Source organism: Mobula hypostoma, chromosome X1 (genome assembly GCF_963921235.1).
Source record: "Mobula hypostoma chromosome X1, sMobHyp1.1, whole genome shotgun sequence".
NCBI classification, from domain to species: domain Eukaryota; kingdom Metazoa; phylum Chordata; class Chondrichthyes; order Myliobatiformes; family Myliobatidae; genus Mobula; species Mobula hypostoma.
This window is the reverse complement of record NC_086128.1, coordinates 10,287,139-10,312,755: the sequence shown is the minus strand read 5'-3', so window position 1 is coordinate 10,312,755 and position 25,617 is coordinate 10,287,139. Positions and strand designations below refer to the sequence as shown.

Sequence of the window (25,617 nt, the reverse complement as noted above, 5' to 3'; positions counted from 1 at the left end):
GCTTGATGGAATGTCTAAGGTTAGGGGCTCATCCTGTCACAAGAGGAGCACATCAAGTGTCTTAATTCCCTTTGACGGACATGCCCATAATCCAAGTTAGAATCAAAGTAATACAGCACAGAAACACTAACTGCTCCATGCTGACAACAGCATATCCCTGCTGGTCTCAGTTGCCTGGGTTTGGTTCATAACCCTCCAAGGTACATGGTACATGGCCTATCTAAATGTTTCTTCACTGTTGTAATTGTACTCAGCTCAACCACTTCCTCTTGCAGCTTGTTCCAGGTACTCACTACCACTGTGTAAAGAAGTTAGCTCTCGGGTCTGTTAAATCTCTCCCCTCATCTTATGTCTGTACCCTCATTTTGGACTCTCCGATCCTGGGGAAAAGGACCATCCTATCCATACCCATCATGATTTTATGAACTTGTGTAACTACAACATAATACCCCTTCTGCCAAATGCAGAGTCCTGACTGAAGGCCAGCACCTAAACACCTTTGTCAGCACCTTTCCACTTGTGTGGCCACTTTCAGTGAACTGTGCACACGTACTCCCAGCACCCTCAGCTCCACAACACCAAAAACAAATTGTCACTGACCTCACTTAGTTACTTACTCAGCAGCTGGGTGTTAAGCAGGTAAGGATGCAAAATTGAACAGAGAGAATGATCTAGCAGAATCACCCCCCCCAAAAAGTATGCCGAGTACTGAAGTCCTCTTCCCTCACGTCCACTCAGAGTCTCAAACAGTCCTTCCAGGTGAGGCAACACTTCACCTGTGAATCTAATGGGGTTGTCTATTTTGTTTGGTGCTCCCAGTGCAGTCTCCACTACGTTGATGGGACCTGGCGTAAATTGGGATACCACTTTGTTGAGCACCTCCACTCTATCTGTAAAAAGCAGAATTTCTTGGTAGCCGATGATTTTAATTCCTATCCCTGTTCCAACATGTCAGTCCATGGCCTCCTTTTGCCATGATGAGGCCACTCTCTGGGTGGAGAAGCAGCACCTCATAATCCGTCTAGACAGCCTCCAACCTTATGCCATGAACATCGATTTCTCCTTCCGGTATTTTTTCCCCTCCCCTTTTCTTTTATTCCCCACTCTGGCCTCTTACCTCTTGTCCTCACCTGCCTATCACTTCCGGCTGGTGGCCCTCCTCTTTCCCTTTCTCCTATGGTCCACTCTCTATCAGATTCCTCCTTCTTCAGCCTTTTACCTTTCCCAGCCACCTGATTTCACCCATCACCTTCCAGCTATCCTCATCCCCCTCTGCCCACCTTTTTGTTCTGGCATCTTCTACCTTCTTTTCCAGTCCTGAAGAAGGGTCTCGGTCCAAAACGTTGACTGTTTATTCATTTCTGCAGATGCTGCCCGACCTGTTGAGTTCCTCCAGCACTTTGTGTGTTATTGAAGTTGGTGTTTACAATTCCAGTACAGCAACGGATTCATTCAGCCTCAGCATTCCCAAATATTTGTTACATGCTCAGTTGTTGGAGACCTTGAACTGTAGCTCAGACAGCTTCTGTATCTATACACAGGGCACATTCACAGTGTAGTCACTCAAATCAAAATACAGCTATATGCATCCTGCTGTATGATCTGAATTAGAATGTTAGATTTATGTTGGTCAGGAGGCTGAAAAATTAAGCATACATCAGAAACCACCATACATCAGCTAGATAGAATGGAGCCCTAACCAGAATCATCCAAAACCTCATCAAATAGAATTACAGTGGATAATTACTATGTTGGATTTAAACCCCATTAAGAGCCTAAAAAAACTCCCAGTTCCTGCTGTGGAACTACCAGTAGGGGTTGACATTTGCACCTCGCAGAGCATTCCTCTACTCAAATCCCCTCTTATCATCCTCTGAGGATGACTCCAACATCAAAACTGCTTACTTACTACAGAAGTTCAACTATTCTGGGGAATGCCCACAGTGTCAGATATTTCTCCAGCAGAGACTACGCTAGCTGGGGTCTCTGTGCAAGTCTGCATTCAACAGGCCAGCCAAAGATATCCAATTCAGCCAGACCTCCTCAGGTAGAGTGAGGGCAGATTAAACAGGAACCTTCTCTCCAGGGGCCCTGGCAGAGGAGGAAGCAATGCAGGTGGCAGCAATGCAGTCTTGCAGGCTATACACTGCATTGATAACACCCAGTGCAGTCTACTACCATGTGCCAAGCAGCAAGCATTAAACTAAAAGGAGCAGCTGACGTTGAAACCCCTGAGAATATCATTGGTGCTCGCATTAGACCTTGAGCATCCTGCAACTAATATCCCGCCATCAAACCACATTACTGAAACTGAAGTAACGCACTGCTCTGATAGCCAACTCAATCTTCCAACTTACTAATTGCTTTCAACACTATCTAATTGAATAATGCCCTTTAATGTTAAAATACCATAGGGGCAGTATAGGAATACTATTAGATGATTTGACAGTATCACAAAGGAGACAAAGTGTGGCAAAAGGAGTACGAGGGAGGTTGTGGCAGCTCAGCACAGCCACTGACAGTGGAATCGTTTAATTCAGGTTTGAGCACAGCTTCCTTAAGGTTTGGAGAGATTGCACAGATAGCACAGCTGGACAAAGCCACAAAATACAGATTTTTTTTAAGCCAGGGACCAACACTAAAAGGCAGGTAAAAAGGCTGATGGGCAAATAAGGTTTTCAATTACCTCAAATTAATAGAAAGAAGAAGGGTTAACCGCCAGAATTTAGTTACAACAGTCACATCAAGGCTCATCAGGAGGTGAACTGGCTCAGGGACAGGGTTATTCCGGTTACCAGGTGAACAGGTAGTTGTATTAATGATACTGATATGTCAGAAGCTCAACTAGAAGTCAAACATGACGGCCAGGCTGCTAATGAAGCTTCAGAGGCATCGCATGCTGGTGGGTAGAGATCAAGGAAATTCTTCAGGGTATAATCCTTTAACTCCAGTTGTTCCAAATGACAAACACTTCAGTACTTCACCTCTATGGTCCCCACCTCTTTCAACCTCTCATTCCCTACAGTTCCACAATCTCTTGGGATTTTTACTCCCCTCCATTTCTGGCTTCTTGGGCATTCTAGCTCTCTTTAGAGGTTGGGGTCCAACACAGTACAATTCCTTCCCCTGCTGCCTTGACAATTCTTTCTTCAAGGTTTCAACCCGAAAAGTCAACTTGCACCATTTGTCTCTGCAGATGCTACTCGACCAGTGCTCTGGCCAGTACTCGACCAGTTCTTCCAGTGCTCTTTTCATCCTTAATCTCCACCCATTTGACCAAGCATTTTGCTTTCTAGGATAATGCCTATACGGTTTTGTGCCAAATTTTAATCAGTGAATCCCCTGTAATGTTGACTATACCGACATAGATGTTTACTATTGTGTGTGAGATATGGGAAGTCTGGGAGACCTCCACTCTCCCAGATAAACACATCTGCACCAGGTGCACTGAGCTGCAGCTCCTGAGAGAGCGGATTAAGGAACTGGAGCTGCAGCTTGATGACCTTCAACTCATACAGGAGAACAAGGAGGTGACAGATAGGAGCTACAAGGAGGTAGTCACCCCCTAGGTTGCAGGGTGACTGTCAGGAAGAGGAGAAATGTACAGCCAGTGCAGAGTACACCTGTGGTCGTTCCCCTCAATAATAAGTATACAACTTTGAAGGGTCGACCTACCTGGGGAGCCATAGTGACCGGGTCTCTGACACTAAGTCTGGTGCTGTGGCTCAGAAGAGCAGAGAGGTGAAAAGGACTGCAGTGTTGATGGGGGATTCCTCAGTCAGAGGAACAGAGATGAGGTTCTGTGGGCGCGATAGAGACATCCGGATGATATGTTGCCTCCCTGGTGCCAGGATCAGAGACGTCTCTGATCGGGTCCATAGCGTTCTCGAGGGTGAGCAGCCAGAAGTCTTGGTGCATATTGGCACCAATAGCATAGGTAGATAAGGTGAGGTCCTGAAGAGATATTTTAGGGAGCTAGGCAGAAAGCTGAGAAACAGGATCTCCAGGGGAGTAATCTTTGGATTGCTGTCTGTGCCACGTGCCATTGAGGGCAAGAATAGGATGATATGACAGGTGAATGTGTGGCTAAGGAAACAGTGCAGCGGGCAGGGGTTCAGACTTGTGGATCATTGGGATCTCTTCTGGGGAAGGTATGACCTGTACAAAATGGATGGGGTCCAGTATCCTTGTGGGCAGGTTTGCTGGAGTTGTTCAGGAGGGTTTAAACAAATTTGGAAGGGGAATGGGAACCAGATTAATAGCGCTAAGGATGAGGTAGTTGGTTTACAAACAGAGGCAATGTGTAGCGAGGAGAGGGTGTTGATAGGGCAGAAATGCAGTCAACAGGATGAGTTGCAATGCAAAAGGTGGACAAAATTGAGAAGGGTGAATACAGGACTGAAGGTAATATATTTGAATACACGCAGTATATGGACCCTTAGAGTAGTAAGGATGTGGTCTACAAATTACAACGGGAGATAGAAAACGCATGCGAAAAGGACAACATTACAATAGTTATGGGGGATTTCAATATGCAAATAGATTGGGAAAATCAGGTTGGTGCAGGATTCCAAAAGGGGGGATTTCTAGAGTTCCTACTAGCTGGCTTTTTAGAGCAACTCATGGTTGAACCCTCAATGGGATCAGCTATTCCGGATTGGGTGTTGTGCAATGAACAGGAATTGATTACAGAGCTTAAGGTAAAAGAACCCTTAGGGGAAAGTGATTATAACACGACCAGATTCACCCTGAAATTTGAGAAGAAGCTAAAGTCAGATGTATCAGTATTACTGTGGAGTAAAGGAAATTACAGAGGCATGACAGAGAAGTTGGCCAGAGTTGATTGGAAAAGAACACTGGCAGGGATGATGGCAGAGCAGCAATGGTTGGAATTTCTGGAAGCAATTTGGAAGGCACAGGATATATACATCCCAAAGAGGAAGAAATTTTCTAAAAGAAGGATGACACAACCATGGCTAACAAGAGAAGTCAAAGCCAACATAAAAGTCAAAGGGAGGAATTATAACAGAGGAAAAAATAGTAGGAAGTTAGAGGATTAGGAAGCAACAGAAGGCAACTAAAAAAGTAATTAAGATGGAATATGAAAGCTCGCCAATATTAAAGAGGATACCAAAAGTTTCTTCAGATACACAAAATGTAAAAGAGAGGCGAGAGTGGATATCTGACACCGGAAAATGCTGGAGAGGTAGTAATGGGGGACAATGAAATAGTGGATGAACTGAGTAAGTATTTTGCATCAGTCTTCACTGTGGAAGACACTAGCAGTATGGTAGAAGTTCTAGGTGTCAGGGGTGATGAAGTGTGTGAAGTTACCATTACTAGAGAGAAGGTTCTTGGGAAACTGAAAGGTCTGAAGATAGACAAGTCACCTGAACCAGATAATGTACACTCCAGGGTTCTGAAAGAGGTGGCTGAAGAGATTGTAGAGGCATTAAATTCTGGAAAGGCACCGGAAGACTGTGAAAATTGCAGGAGGGAAGCCATTGGCCAGTTAGTCTGACCTCAGTGGTTAGGAAGATGTTGAAGTCTATTATTAAGGATGAGGTCTCAGGGTACTTTGAGGCACATGATAAAATAGGCAGCAGTCAGCATGGTTTCAAGGGAAAATATTGCCCGACAAATCTGTTGGAATTCTTCAAAGAAATAACAAGCAGGATAGACAAAGGAGAATCAGTTTACTTGGATTTTCTGAAGACCTTTGACAAGGTGCCACACATGAGGCTGCTTAACAAGCTACAAGCCCGTGGTATTACAGGAAAGATTCTAGCATGGATAAAGCAGTGGCTGATGGGTAGGAGGCACAGAGTAGGAATAAAGGGAGCCTCTACTGGTTGGCTACCAGTGACTAGTGGTGTTCCACAGGGGTCTTTATTGGGACTGAAGCAAGGATGTAATGCTGAGACTTTATAAGGCACTGGTAAGGCCTCATGTGGAATATTGTGAGCAGTTTTGGGTCCTTTGAAAAGATGTGCTGAAACTAGAGAGGGTTCAAAGATCTTCACAAAACTGATTCCAGGATTAAATGGCTTGTAATATGAAGAGTGTTTGATGGCTCTGGGCCTGTATTCACTAGAATTCAGAAAAATGAGGGGTGACCTAATTGAAACCTATCAAACGGTGAAAAGCCTTGACAGAGTGGATGTGAAGAGGATGTTTCCTATCGTAGGAGAATCTAAGACCAGAGGACACAGTCTCAGAATAGAGGGGCAAACACGAGGAAATCTGCAGATGCTGGAATTTCAAGCAACACACATAAAAGTTGCTGGTGAACGCAGCAGGCCAGGCAACAACTCTAGGAAGAGGTACAGTCGACGTTTCGGGCCGAGACCCTTCGTCAGGACTGAAGGGTTACAGGGAGAATGCAGGGGTTTGGGACTGCGAGGAAAATTGAATCAGCCATGATGAAATGGTGGACAAGACTCGATGGGCCGAATGGTCCAATCCTGCTCCTATATTATGGTTTTATGGACATGGCTTTAAGTGGTTGTGTTGGCACAAGTGAGCCCAAGCAGTGTGCATCCGTAAACTATTCAAACTCAGGGAAAATCACAACTCACCCCAACCCTGCATTCATAATGCCACCCTAATGTACCCAGGGATGAGATCCCCCCAGAGTTGTGCCAGCTGACCTATTCCTCAGCCCCAGGGGCAACAGCCCAGAACTGCCCCACCTAATACCACTTCGTTTAGCACCAACAGCTTTGGAGGTATCTGCCATCATCAACTAGAGCCCGTCAGCTGAGTTTTGGGAAAGAATCGCTGTATCTTCCTGCCCTTAAATGAAGAAATCAAAGATTGTGCCCATTTTCAAAGGGTATTTTGATACACTTTCTTATTTAGTACAATTGCCATCAACCTGCCAGCTAGCAGTGATCACCCCAGCAGAGGTCACAAAATGCACTGCAGTTTCTCACCCCAAGCTTCACCTCCCAACCCTGTGACTACTACCGAGGACAAGGCAGGGGAGCAACACCATCTGCAGGTTCCCCTTCAAACTGCATACCATCCTGACTTATAAACATCATTCTAGCCAGGTGTAAAACCTGAAACTCCCTCCCCAATGGCAAGAACGGGAATGCGGGCAGCAGCAGCAGCACTGAAGCAATTCAAGGAGGTGACCCAAGGACAGTGGACGGCACCCTTGTCAGGAATGCCTGCATGTCACGAAGGACTAACAAGAGAAACTTTGTCAGCTGCACTCGAGTTGGGAGGTTATGGGTCAAAGGCTCACTCCAGGGACTGCAGTGATTCTGCAGCCAGGTCACCGAGGGCACATTAACTCCAATTTCTACCATACAATGACTACGCTACTGAAGTTCTTAGCTGCCTCTAGCATGTAGGTGTCACCAGGAGATTGTGAAAGGTGCCACAGGAACATGACGCTTGTATCCTTGGAGACTAATTTGATGCACAGATGAGACAAAGGTCAGCAGCAAACCACCTGAATTTTAAAAGTTCATGAGCACACGCAGCACAAAACCTTTTATACCACAGTCATGCCCTTTCCAATAACCTTTTATTAATATCTTAATTTCATAAGCACAGCAGAATACAGGCAACTTGGTAAACACAGTGAATAACTGGGATTACGAATGTCCCCAGCTGTGCATATGATTTTTGTTGCTAGTTTAACATAGAACAGACCAGTACAGGCCCTTCAACCCATGATGCTGTGCCAACCAATATAAACCTACTCCATGATCCCTCCTCCACAGCCCATAACCCTCTATTTTTCTCATGTGCCTAAGGGTCATTTAAATGTCCCCAATATATCAACGTCAACCACCACCCACAGCAGCGCTTACCAGGCAGCCACCATTGCTAAACACTTACCTGTCATCTCCCCTATACTTACCTCCACTCACCTTAAAAGGATGTCCTCTTGTATTAGTTATTGCCCCCCCCAAGGAAAAAAGGCATTCGCTGTCCACTCCATCAATGCCTCGAATAAATCTCTATCAAGTCAACTCTCATCCTCCTTCGCTCACTCAAACTTTCCACACAAGACATGTCAGGTTATGCCGGTTTCCGTGGCGTGAAGCGACTGAGAGTACGAGACTACCCCGTGCCCCCCTCCACCGCCGGATAGGACGCCAGTCTATCATGAGGTTAACCCCCAGCATTTGTCAGTACCCATTTTCAGCTGGGTGGACTGGAGCAGTGTGTGGTTTTCCCAGGGTAGGCGAGACCTAAACTAGAGGGCATTAAGTTAAAAATCTTTCCACTCGTACCTTAAAAGAGACCTAAAAGACAACGTTTTCCCTCCCCACACAGGGTGGTATGTATATGCTACAAACTGCCAGAGGAAGTGGTTGAGCCAAGTACGATGGTGTTATTTAAGAAGCACTCAGATAGATATATGGATAGCGTGGCTTAGAGGGATATGAGCTGAACACAGGAAATTGAAACTAGTTGGGTGGACAACATGCTCAGAAAGGGCTGGCTGGGACAAAGGGTCTGTATCCATGCTCTATGGATAAGAAGCAGATATAGCACCTTTCCTCAGAGGTGCTCAGTACAGTCAATAGCAAACAGTGTTTCAGCAGAGCAGACCAGAGGGGCAACCAGAAGCAAGTCCCACCCCTCCTGCTCTGGGAGCCTCCCAATAACTCCACCACACCTTAAATAATTGTTGTTCTAGCTTTGAAATGTTTTCCTTCATTAAATCAGTTTACTTTAACTGGATGAAATGCTTTGTCATCCCAGATAGCAATAATTAGCATGTAAATATTCTAGTGACCTCAGCACCAGCTGATACCTTGAGAAAGAGGTTGCTGTTTAATAATTAGTGTGGGGTCACAATATGGACACATCTACATACCATCTTGCTGTGCCAGCAGATAGGGGCCCGGCACTAATAAATGGGGTACTGATAACTCAAGAGCGAGTCATGTGCTGTGGATCCTTTGGCAAGTGACTCACCTTCCCATACTACAAAGCTATTCCACAATCTACAATGTGCATAGGAATACATTGCTTTGCCAGAATGTATGCAACTCCCACAGCACCAAAACAGCTCAATAATACCCAGGACAAAATAACTCAATAACATCCAGGATCAGCACCTAGAACATTTACTTGCCTCACCAGAAGCTGACTATGGCTGCAGTATGTACCATCAGTAACTGTTAAACTACCAAACTCTGTGAGATGGGAGGTCATGGAATTACCATCAGTAATGTCTTCCCTCAAGTCACATTCTACTTCCACTTGAGATAACATTTGTTTCCCCTCACTTTTCGTGGTCAAAATACTGGAATTTGTGGATCTGGGCTTACAACTTACACTCCAGCACTTCTAGGTGGTGGGAAAGGGGTTTTAAATCATGGCTTTGCCAATGATTCCACATATCACAGATGACAGTATCTGGCAGTGGGATTAGGTGTGACTGAGCTACATCTGGTGGATTCTATCCTGTTGACATCCAAAGTCACAAGCTCTGTTTTTTGTAGATGTTCTAACTTAATGATATACAGTGATGTTGACCCATTACTGTGCTAATAGATAAAAGCTGTTACTGTATAACAGGTGTGCAGACCTGGTGGGTACGGGACTCAAAGTGCATACCACTAAAAATAGAGCTTGTAACTTCCGCAAAGTCCATCATTTTATTTACTTTTACTTATTGAGATACTGCGCAGAACCGGTCCTTCTGGCCTTTCCAGTAACCTGATTTAACCCTAGCCTAATCATGGGACCATTTACAATAACCAATTAACCCACCAACTGGTAAGTCTTTAGACTGTGGGAGGAAACCCATGTGCTCATGAGGAGAATAGAAACATGGAAAACCTACAGCACAATACAGACCCTTCAGCCCACGATGCTGTGCCGAACATGTACATACTTTAGAAATTACCTAGGGTTACCCATAGCCCTCTATTTTTCTAAGCTCCACGTACCTGTCCAGGAATCTCATATCTGCCTCCACCACCAATGCCGGCAGCCCATTCCATGCACTCACCACTCTCTGCATAAGAAAAAACTTACCCCTGACATATCCTCTGTACTTACTTCAAAGTACCTTAAAACTGTGCCCTCTTGCGTTAGCTACCTCAGCCCTGGGAAAAAGCCTCTGACTATCCACACGATCAATGCCTCTCATCATCTTATACACCTCTATCAGGTCACCTCTCATCCTCCGTCGCTCCAAGGAGAAAAGGCCAAGTTCATAGGGCATGCTCCCCAATCCAGGCAGTGTCCTTGTAAATCTCCTCTGCACCCTTCCTATCGTTTCCACATCCTTCCTGTAGTGAGGGGACCAGAACTGAGCACAGTACTTCAAGTGGGGTCTGACCAGGGTCCTATATAGCTGCAACATTACCTCTTGGCTCCTAAACTCAATCCCACAGTTGATGAAGGCCAATGCACCATATGCTTTCTTAACCACAGAGTTAACCTGCGCAGCAACTTAGTGTGTCCTATGGACTCGGACCCCAAGATCCCTCTGATCCTCCACACCGCAAAGAGTCTTACCATTAATACTATATTCTACCATCATATTTGACCTACCAAAATGAACCACTTCACACTGATCTGGGTTGAACTCTATCTGCCACTTCTCAGCCCAGTTTTGCACCCTATCAATATCCCGCTGTAACCTCTGACAGCCCTCCACACTATCCACACCACCCCCAACCTTTGTGTCATCAGCAAATTTACTAACCCATCCCTCCACTTCCTCATCCAGGTCATTTATAAAAATCATGAAGAGTAGGGGTCCCAGAACAGATCCCTGAGGCACACCAATGGTGACCGACCTCCATGCAGAATATGACCTGTCTACAACCACTCTGACTTCTGTGGGCAAGCCAATTCTGGATCCATGAAGCAATGTCCCCTTGGATTCCATGCCTCCTTACTTTCTCAATAAGCCCTGCATGGGGTACTTTATCAAATGCCTTGCTGAAATCCATATACACTACGTCTACTGCTCTACCATCATCAATGTGTTTAGTCACATGCTCAGAAAATTCAATCAGCCTTGTAAGGCACGACCTGCCTTTGACAAAGCTATGCTGACTACTCCTATTCATATTATGCCTCTCCAAATGTTCATAAATCCTGCGCCTCAGGATCTTCTCCACCAACTTACCAACCACTGACGTAAGACTCACTGGTCTATAATTTCCGGTGCTTTTTTTTTAAAACTCCCTTTCTTGAATAAGGGAACAACATCTGCAACCCTCCAATCCTCCAGAACCTCTACAATCGCCAAGATCCTTTTCCGTAGTGAATACTGAAGTAAAGTATTCATTAAGTACCTCTACTATCTCCTCCGGTTCCATACACGCTTTTCCACTATTACACTTGATTGGACCTATTCTCTCACATTTTATCCTCTTGCTCTTCACATACTTGTAAAATGCCTTGGGGTTTACCTTAATCCTGCTCACTAAGCCTTTTCATGGCCCCTTCTGGCTCTCCTAATTTCATTCTTAAGCTCCTTCCTGCTAGACTTACAAGCTTCTAGATCTCTATTATTACCTAGCTTTTTGAAGCTTTCGTAAGCTTTTCTTTTCAACTAGATTTACAACAGCCTTTGTACACCACAGTTCCTGTACCCTACCATCCTTTCACTGTCTCAATTTATGCTTCCAAGTTCCTGCCTGATAGCCTCTTATTTACCCTTACTCCAATTAAACGGTTTCCTAACTTGTTTGTTCCTATCCCTTTCCAATGTTATGTAAAGGAGATAGAATTGTGATCACTATCTCCAAAATGCTCTCTGCTCTCCCACTGAGAGATCTAACATCTGACCAGGTTCATTTCCCAATACCAGATCAAGTACAGCCTCTCCTCTTATAGGCTTATCTACATATTGTCAGGAAACCTCCCTGAACACACCTAACAAACTCCACCCCATCTAAACCCCTTGCTCTAGGGAGTTGCCAATCAATATTGGGGAAATTAAAATCTCCCACCACGACAACCTTGTTATTATTGCATCTTTCCAGAATCTGCACTCCCTATCTGCTTCCTGATGTCCCTATTACTATGGGGTGGTCTACAAAAACACCCAGTCAAGAATGCAGACATCCCACCTCGCCCGGAAGTTCTGGGAGTCTCCCGCATATTAATAATGGCTCCCTGATGCCCGCAATTTATATACAATGTCCCAGAAATCAATTTTTTTGAGAGTGAGAGAGAGAGTGAGAGTGAGAGTGAGAGTGAGAGTGAGAGTGAGAGTGAGAGTGAGAGTGAGAGTGAGAGTGAGAGTGAGAGTGAGAGTGAGAGTGAGAGTGAGAGTGAGAGAGTGAGAGAGTGTGAGAGTGTGAGAGAGTGAGAGAGAGTGAGAGAGTGAGAGAGTGAGAGTGTGAGAGAGTGAGAGAGAGTGAGAGAGAGAGAGAGAGAGTGAGAGATCGCTCGCTCGCCGTGGCAGTGTTCCAACAAAAGAAAATATAAAACGTACGTCACCCCAGACTACCCTAAAGTGTACCCCTGCCTAATAGGGGTCAAAATAATGACAGTGTTGCTGGCTGCACTGTTTGCAACAGTGACTTTTCTATTGCCCATGGTGGGTTAAGACTGTAAAAGACATGTTGAGGTGAGTTTAACAGGTGTCATTCGTTCATTAGCATAGCTAACGTTATTTAAACTAGCTGGCTAGCTGCTAAGGAGCTACTCTATTGCAGACATCCCACCTCTCCCGGGAGTCTCCCGCAAATTGATGGTGCTACCTCCCTGAAATGAGTTTTTGCAGGGTGGGATGTCTGAGAACGTACAAACTCCTTACAGACAGCGGTGGGAATTGAACCCAGGTCGCCAGTACTGTGGAGCATCGTGCTGACCACTATATTACCATGCTGTCCAAAGGCAAATTCTGTTTGACATGGCTAGGAAGATCCGAAATACCGTGTGCAGTTTGCTAACAAAGACATACTTGGCTCAGATGCACTGCAGCACTAATCAACTAATGCACAGATGACGAGATTGCTCAGAGGAGAAATGAGGAAGGTTGGCCTCTACACACACTGGGACTCAGCACTGAAGGTGGGTACAGGTGTATCACTAAATACTGCAATGCAGAATTGGCTGCAGGCCATCAGTGGATCACACTGGGGATCGGAGACTGGTGGGTAGAAGCCTGTCACTGCAAAACATTGAAATGCTGCCTGGATTGCAGACATCACAATTAATGAGGAGCCAGTTGTGGGGAAATGACTGCCACATTGTTAACCCTGATATTTATCATTGTTACAGAGATTCACACAGCACGGATGGGCTCCAAGTTGCTGTTGCATAATATTGGGTAAAACTCCAAATATATGCAGTAATGGATCAGAACCCATCAGTATTTTGCAAATATCTCTAACAATATATAGCAATAAATATTTCTCCACAGTGTTACGGACAAATTAATTTCTTCAGCATTTTCTGCTTTTATTCCACAGGGTACAATGGGGTTACATCTGATCCGGCAGTGTAACATACTTAGACAGGAGACATTTATGTTAAAAACTAAAGTAATGATAGTCTCTGAGAGATGAAAAACTCTAAATCAGAAATAATGAAATACAGATCAAAATGTTTTTATCTCAGACACTCTCCAAGAGGACCACAATCTTGTCGTAGGGTTTGGAGGCCTGCGTGCCTCAGTGGCCCAGAGAGCTATGTTGGCTGGAGTCGGGGCTTGATGCTTTGGCTCTTGGTAGGGTAACCCAAGCCAAACAGGTCAAAGGGTAGAGGTCAGACTAAGAGTGGTCCACTAGTCCTCCAGGTTCAGTGGCTTAGCTCAGGGCTAAGGTCAAACAAAATTGTTACAGACACAGCAATGAACAATACTTCTACACCTGTGCGTAACAATATTCCTGAGTCTCCACCTGGGAGTGGTAAAACCAAGGGGAAGCTGCTGACATGATGAAAGAAACCCTGAACATCACCAGTGATGGAGGACCTTCACTGCTGCTCTAAACTCCAGTGGCATTGCGGGCTGCAAGTAGTAAAAGACTACTGTAAATACTGGAGTATCATTGGTCTAATGGGAGCAAGGAATTTAATTCTTAGTAAAATTACCAGTGAAACTAACGGGACTGAAAGCCCATCTGATGCCTTGTACCCTCAGGCTTTAAAGCAGGGTGCTGGAGAAATAGTAAATGGTCTTCCAGAAGTTACTAGATTTTGGAAAGGTCAAAATCAATATTTAATAAAGGAGAAATGGGACTTCTGACCAGTTAGCTAAATGTCAGGGTCAGGAAAGAGGGCACTTACAACATTACATAGATGCATGAAACAGAAATTTTGAAATATCATTGCCTTTTTTTTATTGATACTAGTGAGTTAGAAGCAGGATATAGCAGATGAGAACCAGGATTTCCAAGGGTATCCAATAAAAGTCCACAGAAGGATAGGGAGGAGTGGTAATTGGGCATAGGAGAGGAATGAGTGCAAAGCACAGCAAAATTTGAGGAAGGATTGCACGCTGAACTTTACAGTAGAGAACTATTGTATAGGGACTTTGATCTCCATTAGCAAGGAAGGTCTCCCTTTTCTGTCAACAGTACACATACAGTTCATTGATTCTAATGAAGGCAAACTACTCTATTCAGACTGATCAAACAGAACGATGTTGTATTTGCTGGAACAAGGAGTCATCAAATTTAAACAAGATTCAGAGAGAAACCTATTGACAGGCTGACAGGTTCCCCCCCCCCAACCCTTTTCTGTATCATTGGATTCTAGCAGGGTGGGCATTGTCTTAGAAAATAAAAACATCCTTGGAACTTTACATACTAAGGTCTATGCAAGCTTAGCTGTCAAAACTGATCAACTTTTAGAAATATGAAGACAGGCCTGTTAATTGTATCTTATCAAGGTCCTGATTAAAACATTTTCCAATTGTGCAGTTGCTGATAAGGGAGCCCAAATGCTATTTTGATCCATCCAATTTCTCCAACCACAACGATTTGAACTGCTAATCTTCTGAGATACAGCAGCCTTCCTTTTTTGTCCCCTTAAATTATGAGAGCTATTCCTCAGTTTCACTGGCAGGTTTGGGGCATGCTACTGTACAACTTCATCCTTGAAAAGGACATCTCTTACAGTATACCACAGAATTCACAGGTCTGTACAGTAGAATTCTTCACTGGTGGGTACAGGTCAGATATTGTACAGCTTGGGGGGGGGGCGCCTGTTTGGTTAGCTACAGACTTGATTCTATAGAACTGCAATCAGATTTATGATTGCCATACAGGATTTTTTTTTGCAGTAGTGGTACTGTGCAAAGACAAAAATTACTAGAAATTACAAAAGTGCATAAAAGGAATAACTGATACTTGGTTGGCATGTCTATCACTGACTAACACTGTGATAACAAACTAGATTGATGCTTCTGAGAGAAACAATGCAAAATAATTATTTGTTTGAACAAAAATTATGCAAATTGAATTTCCCATTCCCAACATACGAATAGACACGTTGTAAGTCAATAATATTAAAAATACAATATTGTGGGCCGAAGGGCCTGTTATGTGCTGTACTATTCTATTTCAAATACCAACTGTGTAAACAGAGCTCAGTCACCAGGACCACTGGGAAATGCTGTGATACCACACGAGCCTGGGAGAATGCAGATGCATTCCATTTGCACACAGAAGCTGGTTTATATCAGACCCATTGAACTTGTGCAGGCAGAAGAGAAGATAGAAAAATATCAGCCCAATTCTCTGTCAAACCACTATCCAGAGCCTGTTGCTGATATGCAGTGTGATTAGTCCTGCATATCCCGAAGCCTGGCTTCTACCATCTCACATCAAACGATGTTTGGCTGATATCCCAGAGGGAAATGCTGTATCCTAGAATCCATCAGTAATCAGAGAGGCTGCAGCTGGTGGCTGTAGTAGAACACTTCAACACCATGCTGCTCTCACTTCAGACCAAGCTCCAGGGCCCAACACATTGGTGTAAAGGCACACCAATGGCTCTAATTCGTTAGGCATTTGTCAAGATTCAATACATCACAAAAGACTTAGACTTCTACAGTTGTAGAACGGAGAGCATTCTGCCTAATTACATCACAGATTGGTCTGGAGCAAGAGGCTGCAGAGGGTTCGAGACTCAGCTCCATCACAGGCACAACCCTTCACAGAAGCGGTGCCTCAAGGCGGCAGTGTCCATCACAAAGGCGTTTCACCATCTGCATCACATCCTCTTTGCATTACTGTCATCGAGGAGGTGGTGCAGGAGATTTTTGCAAGTTTTAATAATTGTGGCCACACTGTGCTGCCACAAAGCAACAAGTTCAAGTCTTAAGTGAGTGATAATGCATCTGATTTTGGCCATTTGAAATGTGCAAGCACTTGCAGCCCTTTAATCCGGGACCCAGAGCTCCAGTGAAGGTGTTTGCCCAGGCACAGTGACAATATAGTCCCACATCAGGAGTTGTGAGTAGAATTCCCACTTTGACGATTCAATTTATTTATTTTTAAAACTCATTCACGGGATATGGGTGTCATTGGAAATAAGGTTATATATTGACACGGAGAATAAATGAGACATTGAGCTCTTAATCTATTACGGGGGGGGGGGGGGAGAAGAGAGGAGATGCCATAAACATGTGCCTTTGACTCTCAACTGTATGCAACCAATAGTAACAACTCAGAGGGAGTGTGGCCAAATTTGCTGATGGTAAACAATAGCTGAGTTCAGAAAGAGACCACAAAACTCTGGATGGATAAATTAAGTGAACAAGAAGATGGCAGAGACAGTGATAAATCTGAAATAGAGGCAACCCATTTTTGAAGAAAGAGTTATATGGACATTTAAATGGAGTGAGACTACAAAATGTCACAATACAAGGGCATCTGGGGATCATCAAGCAAGTACAAGAGGATAGCAAGCAAGAATTGAGGTGGTTTTTAGAACATAGGGCTTTATTGTAAGAGGCCTGAAATTTAAAAATTGTGAAAATTTGGTTCAGCTTTACAGAATGCTGACGAGATTGCATCTGGAATCCTATGCACAGTTTTGGTATACATGTTAAAAAAAATATACAGTACTTGCATTGAAGGCAGTGCAGAGAAGGGTCACCAGGTTGACTCAAGGATGAAAGGATTAATACGTGAAAGTTGAATTTCTACTTACAGAAGCATGGAAATAAGAAAGGTAATTGGGGAATGTTGCATGGCTATTTTCTCTAATGTGGGGGGGGCGGTCAATAGTACTAATAAAGGTTGGGGGGGGTCACTTGATTTAGGAAGGAGGAGGAGGAGGAGGAATCTTCTCAACAGGTTGTGGATTTTGGAATTTACACACTCAAAAAGGGGAGATGAAGGCAGTGAATATACTCAAGGAAATCATGGGCATTTCTACAAAGTCGAGGGATACAGTGAGAGGACAGCAACATTGTATTGAGGGAAAGACCATGACCACTAAATTGTGGAACACGCTTGAGGAACTGACTGCTTCTGTTCCTTACACTCAGCCACATGGGAATGGGATCACAGGCCAGGGGTTCCTGCCCTGGGGTCCACAGAGCCCTTGCTTAATGGTATTGGTCCAGGGCAGAAAAAGGTTTGGGGAACCTCTGACATTAGGCCATGGGAGATAGTGGTAGCATACTACCTCCATCACACTCCTTAGTTCAATATTATTGTCATTTTCTTTAACAACATTTATCTACGAGTCAGATGTGCCTCTCAGCTCCAGGCACCCAAGGTAGACCCCAACCTCTGTGTGGAGTTTGCACGTTCTTCCTGAGACTGTAGAGGTTTCTCCCAGTGTCGCAGTTTCCTCCTTCAAGTGCCAAATATGTACTGGTCTTTAGGTTAACTGGATCCCATAGGTTAACCTCAGTATAGATCAGGGGTTCCCAACCTGGATTCCATGGACTCCTCGGTTAATGGTAAGGCTCATTGGCATAAAAAAGGTTAGGAATCTCTGGTTTAGATGGATGATGGTAGAATTGGGAGTAAGGTGATGATTTTAAGAGAACAGGTTAAAATAAGTAGAGGACTGGAATTATTCTTTGCTGTCAGCAGGAAGGAGGTACAGAAGCCTCAGGACTCTCACAAGGTTCAGGAACAATTATTAGCCCTCAAACTTCAGGCTCTTGAACTAGAGGAGATCATTTCACTCACCCCCATCATTGAAATGTTCCCACAACCTATGGACTCACTTTCAAAAACTCTTCATCTCATATTCTTGATATTTATAGCTTATTTATTATTATTTTCTTTTAGTACTTGCACAGTTTGTCTTTTGCACATTCGTTGTTTGTCCATCCTGCTGGGTGTGGTCTTTCATTGATTCTATTGTGTTTCTTGGACTTACTGAGTACACCCACAAGAAAACAAATCTCAGGGTTGTATATAGTGACACCTACAGTACTGTGCAAAAGTCTTAGGCACAGATATATATATATAGCTAAGGTGCCTAAGACTTTTGCACAGTACTGTATTTATCAACGTGGAGCAGAGAGCGAATTTGTAAGTCTGCCAGAGCAAAGGATGTTGGGAATGGTGAAAGGGAAAAGTGCCACAGGAGGGGTGTCGGGCAGGTGGCAGAGAAGGAGTGCCAAGGGCAGAGGGTGGTGGAGGTGCAGACACATCCAGCCCTGAGACGCCAAGCAAGTTATATGATTCCAAGCAATTGGTTTATTGATCATTACAGAATGTCTTTCTGGTGCTTCCTGCTCCCTGTCCCCTTCCCACACTCAGTCCACAAGAGACCCATATCAGAATTAGGTTTATCATCACTCACACGTCATGAAATTTGCTTTTGCAGTAGCAGCACAGTGCAATACACAAGATTACTACAGCACTCTGCAAGTCTTAGGCACATATACCTGATAAATGTACTTTGAACATTGCTCCCACTGTGAAACACATACTCATGTTTTAAAGTCATTACGTCATCCAGCGGAGAAACAGGCTTTACAGTCGACCCCACTCACTCTGTCCAATCATCCAATTACATCCTGGTTTACTCTCACTTCCACACAATAGGGACAATTTTCAGCAACTAATTGACCCATCTTTGGAATGTAGGAGGAAACAGTGGAAATTGGAGGGAGAGCGTGCAAACTCTACACAGACAACATTTGAGGTCTGGTAACACCCTCGAAGCTGTGAGGCAGCAACTCTACCAGCATTACTGTGCAATCATATTCAGCATCCAGCTGGGTTTTTTAAATTCCAGATTCTACCACTTGAATTTAAATTGCCAACTTGTCTGATTACTGGTCCAGAACTCAGGACAACCAGAGCTGTGTTACTATGTTTGTGTGTTTCATTTGAGATACTAAACCAAGGCCTCAAATTGACAAATTCCATACACTATTTCAAAGCAGAGGGAATTCTTCCCACACATCCTCAGCCAAACAGTTCTCTCTCAATCAAAACATTAAAATTATCTGCCCATTAGCACAATGGTTGTAAAATGTTATTGCGCTTACTGACTGCATTTTTACATGATAGTGTTCACTGTCTATCGAGCACTTTCTGATGCTCCAGGTAGAGATAAATACTATACAAAGAGATTCGTTCATAAAATCTAAACAGATATCAGCACCATGACCGCTGAGCCCCACTTGATACGAGACAGACTGCTCCTATTCACCGCTGATAGTCGGTGTTTGGTGACAAAATACAGCGAGTTTTGGAGGCCCTGTATATAGGTGCGGATTTAGTACCCGAATCATGCATCTTTGCTGCGGTTGAGAGAAGAAGGGGGGGGGGGGGAAGAGAAGCGGGCGAAGGAAAGGTTCGATTCCCCGCCGCGACACTGACAGAGGAACAATAGAGTGGGGTAGCGGCGGCCGCCAGTCTCCAGACCTACTGACGGCGGGACACACACAAACCTCGGATCCTCCATATGTTCGTCCCCACGACCACCACCACACACACGCGCACCCCATAATCGGCCCACTGATAAACCCCGCACCCAGACAACTGTGCCGGGCGCTTTGTTGCACCGCCCCCTGCAGCCCCTCTCCCCAGACTGACCCTCCCCACCCGTCTCCACTCACTCTGGACCTCGAACTTGCGGATGATGGTGTCCAGGTAAGTGTTCTGAGGCGCGACGTGGCCCCGGCGGACCGGCATGGTGTCGGCGAACCGGCCTCTGAATTCAGTCTAGAGAACCGACCTCCTCCTGCAGCTCCATCGCCACCGCCCACGACACGCCCCCTCTCTCCCTCCCTCTGACTCCGTCACCACGGCACCGGACTCCCGGGAAATCCCAGCAGCATCACCCGTCTGGTGCCGGGAGCGGGGTCTGCTCCGCAATCAGTGCCGGGGGCAGCGGGAGACGGTCCGCAGACACTAGGCGTTCCGTAGGTGGGTGAACGATCCGCACACACTGCCTGGGATGCAGCGACTCTCGTTCCCGCTCCCACTCGTACAGCAGTAAGACTAGGCTGTGCTCACACATCGGCTGCCTGGACCCGCCTCTCCCGCCCGCCCGCTGTCGCGGGTGCGATTGATCGGCCGGGGAGGAAGTTCCGTGACGAATGCAGATAGATTACTTGTGAAACTCGTGCTGAATTCCGAGTACATGATCTCCACAGAATACTGGATGAGGGTCAGGCGGAGGTCGCACCAACTCCTGCAATGAGCTTAAAGGGGAGCAGCCCACCTGCCGAGTAACGTGTAACCCTTTGGACAAGTTTGCAAACATACAACGGTTGTTAAATGGGCATTACATCGTCGCCACAGCGCTGATGAAGGCATTCCTTCACCCAGAACTGTTGATGAGGGCAGCTCCACTTTAAATTTTTTCCAAACGACCATTTTAAAGAGGGAGGTTGGAACGTGTCTAAATTTACACATGTTTAAAAATAAAATGCTCCACTGCGTGTTGTGCTCTTGAGACAGGGATGCTGAGGAGTGGAACGCTTCCCAGCTCCTTTGCAGTGACAGATCAGACACGAGATACGACAGACTAGTCACACTGTCAAATTCCTGAACAATGCCAAGTCAAACTGTGAGGACAGGTACAGTTGGCCTCCCGTAGTATTCAGGTCCTTTTACAATGCCACATCAAACACTCAGGGCGTCTACAAGGATTATAAACAGTAAAGACTTCCTTATCAAATGCTCCCCAGGGGTGGTAACGCTGAATCAAGTTCCATTCTATTGTCATCAAACACTCCTATGGTGAGATGCGGAATAAAGCGAGTTCTTTCGGCAAACATACTCTCGCAAATAGGACATTGTATGGATTGGATGCAGATCGTAAAAGTCCCTAATGTTGTTGCAAAACGGAGTAAATATAGTCTAGGATTCAGAGTAAAAATCTGCAAACTAGCGGTGCATATCACAACTTGGGCATCTTCCACACAACTCCTCAGAATTCTGGTCCTAATATCTGGTTGATGTCTTAGTAAGTGCAGTCAGAGAGGAAGCTAATGACAAGTGGCAGCGTTCTTCAAGGATCACATCTTGACTAAATATTTTGCAGTAATTGTCAGCTTTGGCTCAGCTGGCAGCATTTCAATTCAAGAGAAGATTTTGCATTCAAGCCTCCCTTCAGATATGTGACCATAAAATCCCAATGTTTGCCAGTGCCTTTTCTTTGAGCTATTGTGTCATCTTTAGGATATGGAGTCACCTTAATTCCATGTCCTTGAAAATACAAATCTTCAAACTGCTCTCATTTTGAGATCCCTTTGCCTTCTCCTTAATGGAAAACTGCCTGGGCATCCACAATATCACCAGCCTGCTCCACAGCCAGGAAGTCCTTCCCAGAATCTTGTACATCATGATAAAATGCTTCTCGCTAACTCATATCAAGAGATCCCTTCCTCACACTGACTGGAACCCTCTGAACTAAAGGTTGATCTTCAAAACCCCTCTGTGAGCAACCTAGAAAGTTAAGAATGAAAAACAAGGACTTGCATTATTTAGCACTTTTCATGACCTTTAACAGTGAATTAAATACTTCTGAAGCATTTTGTCTCTCAAGAGCACCAAGGTCATTTTACAGAAATCTAGCACCACAGACAAAGCAGTATTCCCCTAACAGTGCATTAAATAAAACATTTTGCTCACACTACTGTTGTAGCCCTGAACCCCAAATCTTCTGACTTGGAGCCAGAATTCCACCTGCTGAACCAAAACCAACAGTCTGTAATTTTATGGAGGCACTTTCATTTCTCACCTTGCTCTCAACTATCTCAATGTTCCCAGGACAAGTGTGGCTTCATTCCTCTATCCCCTAAAAGGGCAAACAAAATGACAGAACAAATGCAGCAGTTTCTGGAGTTTGGGAGATTGTGAATATTCTAGCTATCATTATCAATTGTTGATGCAGATGATCAGAAAGCAATGGTTGTAGCTTGGAAGTAGGGTCGTCAGCAGGAGACCAGTGACAGAGACCAACCAGTACCACCTCCACACAACACAGTAACTTCTCTACACTCATTGCTGACAGCCCATCCTTTATTCTGAGTATTATACATGGCTTGCCATAAAGGGAAAAATTAACTCTCCTGCCAAGTAACTCAATATAGCCTGCTAGTATGCAAAACCAAAGCAGGAGTGTCAATTTTGTAAAGGTGTGATGTTTTTCATTGCATTAATGAAACAGTAAAAGGCCTTGTTGACAAAATCCCAAAGTGTGTTATCAGCAAAACATTCAATTATTTGCATCCAAGTGATATAACCCATCATCCACAGTACTTTCAAGCAGCACCACTCACCAATAGCCAATTTATCATCACTCAGTTTAGGTTACACCAGGCCCACTTAACTCCAGACCTTTGGAATCCATGATTCCACATGAGTTGAGTAAAAAAGTGAAAAGTTCACCACCACTCCCTAATTGACTGGTATCAATAACACATAGTCAATGTTGGGAAGATCCCACAAACCCTCATCACTGAAGCCCATGTACTTCAATTTTCTCGGCTTTCCTCACTCCACCTTTTATAGTCTCTCAGACTGCAGTTCAGCTGAAGTTAGTTGAATTCAGTTGTAAAAATTTGCATCATGGAGAGGGGGACTGATGAAGGGTGTCAGCCCAAAATGTCAACTGTTTGTTCCTTTCCATGGATGCTGTCTGACCTGCCGAGTTCCTCCGGCAATTTGTGTGTGTTGTAATTAATTGGTGCTTAGTCTGCTGTTGGCAGACATATTGAGATGCAGTTTAACACTTTGTCTACACGCCATCCAGATGGATTGTTCCATACATTAATACATCCTGGTAGTGCAAAGGAAAACACAGTAACAGAATGCAGAAAATACTGTTACAGTTACAGAGAAAGTGCAGTGCAGACTGAAAAATAAGCAGCAGAGGGCATGATGACGTAGACAGAGCTATCAAGGGTTCATCTTTTACATACACAAGATCTGTTCATTTGACTTATAAGATTGGAACAGAAGCTGTTCTCAAGCCTGTTGAGACGCACTTTCAAGCTTTTATATTTGTGGAAGTGGAGAGTGAAAGAGAGAATGACAGGCTGGGAAGGATCTTTGATTATGTTGCCAAGGCAGTAGGACGTGTAATGGGGAAGCTAGTTTCTGTGTTCACAGCTGTCTGCAATATTGGGCAGATTAGTTGCTATGTGAAGCTGCTATTATGTCCAGATAGAATGCTCTCTATGGTGCATCTATAAAGATTAGTGAGGCTCATCAAGGACATTCTAAATGTCATAACCACCTGAAGAAATTCCAGTGCTGCTGTGCTTTCTTGCTGAAGGGCGGGAGACTCATTAGTGTGGGGAACATTCTTCTGCACCTGAGTGTGTGAATCCAGGATGATGGTGCCAGGGTCAAGAATGTCACAGACCAGTTGCAGGACATTCTAAAGAGCCAGAGGTTGTGCTTCATGTTGAGTGACCTGAGTAAAAAGGAGGAAAAGGTAAATTTAGGGAGCAAAGCTACAGATGAAGGAAGAGGACCTCAGGGATGTAATCTCTGCAGATGTGCTAGTGTGTATTGTCATGGGAGTATCAGTCGGATGACTGTGTGGCTCGGGATGGCGCAAGAGGGAGGTCTTTAGATTTCTGGATCATGGGCCAGCTTCTGGGGAGAGTGGGATCTGTACAAGCTGTATGCTTTGCACCTGAACTGAAGCAAGCCCAACATCCTTGCAGAGAAGTTTGCCTGTGCTGTTGGGAGAGTTTAAACTAATTTGGAAAAAAATGGGACACAGTAGATACTGTGGGGTGATCATCGGGGTGATTGATAAGTTCATGGCCTAAGGTAGAAGGAGATGAGTTATTAACTTCAAACTTTCTGCATAATCACTCAAAGAGTTGAACTGCATGTGCATGTAACGAGAGCTGTATAACTCATCTTCTACCTTAGGCCACAATCTTATCAATCACCCATCTGTGGACACTTTCTGGAGGTCCAAGATCTGTATGTTCCACGACTGATGGACTAAGTGTGTAAATGTAGGAGGGGACTATGTTGAAAAATAAATGTGCTAGGTTTTCAAAAATTGACTCCTTCTACTTTAGGCCACGAACTTATCGATCACTCCTTGTATAGAAGGAAAACTAAGTCAGTGCAGTAGGCAGAGCAGACAAGCATGATTTAGCACACAGGAGAAATGGAAAGCTGAAATGCTTCTATTTTAATGCAAAGGTATCTGACCAATATGGCAGATTAACTTAAGAGCATTGATCAGCAGATGGGAGTATGATCTTGTTACAATCAGAGAGACACGGTTGAAAGAAGGGCAGGACTGGCAACTCAGCATACAATGTACAAAATCTTCAGCCATGACCGGGAGGGGGGTGTGCTTGTAAAAGAGGGGACATGGCACAATTTAGGAGAACATCACGGCAGCAATGAAGGAGGACTCCCCATAAGATTATTCAAATGACTGCATGAGTTCCTCCCCACACTTTGTTTGGCAACAACCTTGCTGTTTCTTTGGTGGTCATTTGTTTTACAAGGCCAAGTTGCTAGCTGGACCCTCAACCCAGTACGGATGGAAAGTGTGCAAGGAGATGGCTGGATTTGAACCCAGGACCACTTGTTCCACTACACCACCAGCACAGACTGCACAAGTAGAAGAGTTTTAAAAAAAAAAGTGATCACTTTGCTGGGGGCATACTACATATCCAAGTCAGTGAGAGATACAACTTTGTAGAAGAACAGATATATGAACATATCACAGAGAGATAATTACAATGCAAAGGGATTTCAACTCCCCCAAAATTATGCAGCAACACCTTAGTGTGAAAGAATCAAATGGAATTGCATCTGTGAAAGCTTTTTGTACACACAGATCATCCTATAAGTAGTGCTGGACCTCATCTTGGGAAATATAACTGGGCAAGTGATCAAAGTGTCACTTTTGATAACAGTGACCATACATTGAAGTTCAGTGTAGTTTAAAAAAGGAATAAGGAAGGTCTGGTGTTTGGATTTGAGGGGAATGGTGGGCAGAAAAGAGGTCAACCTCAAAATATCGTGACAGGACCCGGCAAAAGTAAACTGGGAAAAGTTGCATGTGGGAGTTACACAAACGTGAAATAATTGGAGTTCAAGACAAGTGTTCCTCCAAGGGTGAAATGTAGGGACATCCATGGACCCCTGGATGCCAGGGAACAGAGAGTTAGATCAGGAGGCTTATGATAGAAAATGGAAAATGGGGGAAAGAGGTTTCAGGAAACGGGGGGGGGGGGGGGGGAGTCTGTAGAAT

The 25,617-nt window shown here is 44.5% G+C and overlaps 1 protein-coding gene across 4 annotated transcripts in view; it reads right to left on the bottom strand.

Moving 5' to 3' along the window:
* The window catches only part of kcnh6a (potassium voltage-gated channel, subfamily H (eag-related), member 6a), a 164,773-nt gene extending 144,287 nt beyond the window's left edge, over positions 1–20,486 (bottom strand). For all 4 annotated transcript variants that reach the window (XM_063037996.1, XM_063037997.1, XM_063037998.1 and 1 more), the window contains exon 1: positions 19,988–20,486. In XM_063037996.1, coding sequence (XP_062894066.1) covers positions 19,988–20,063 — 76 coding nt within the window. In that variant the 5' untranslated portion in view covers positions 20,064–20,486. The remainder of the gene's footprint in view (positions 1–19,987) is intronic.
* Positions 20,487–25,617: the final 5,131 nt, after the last annotated feature.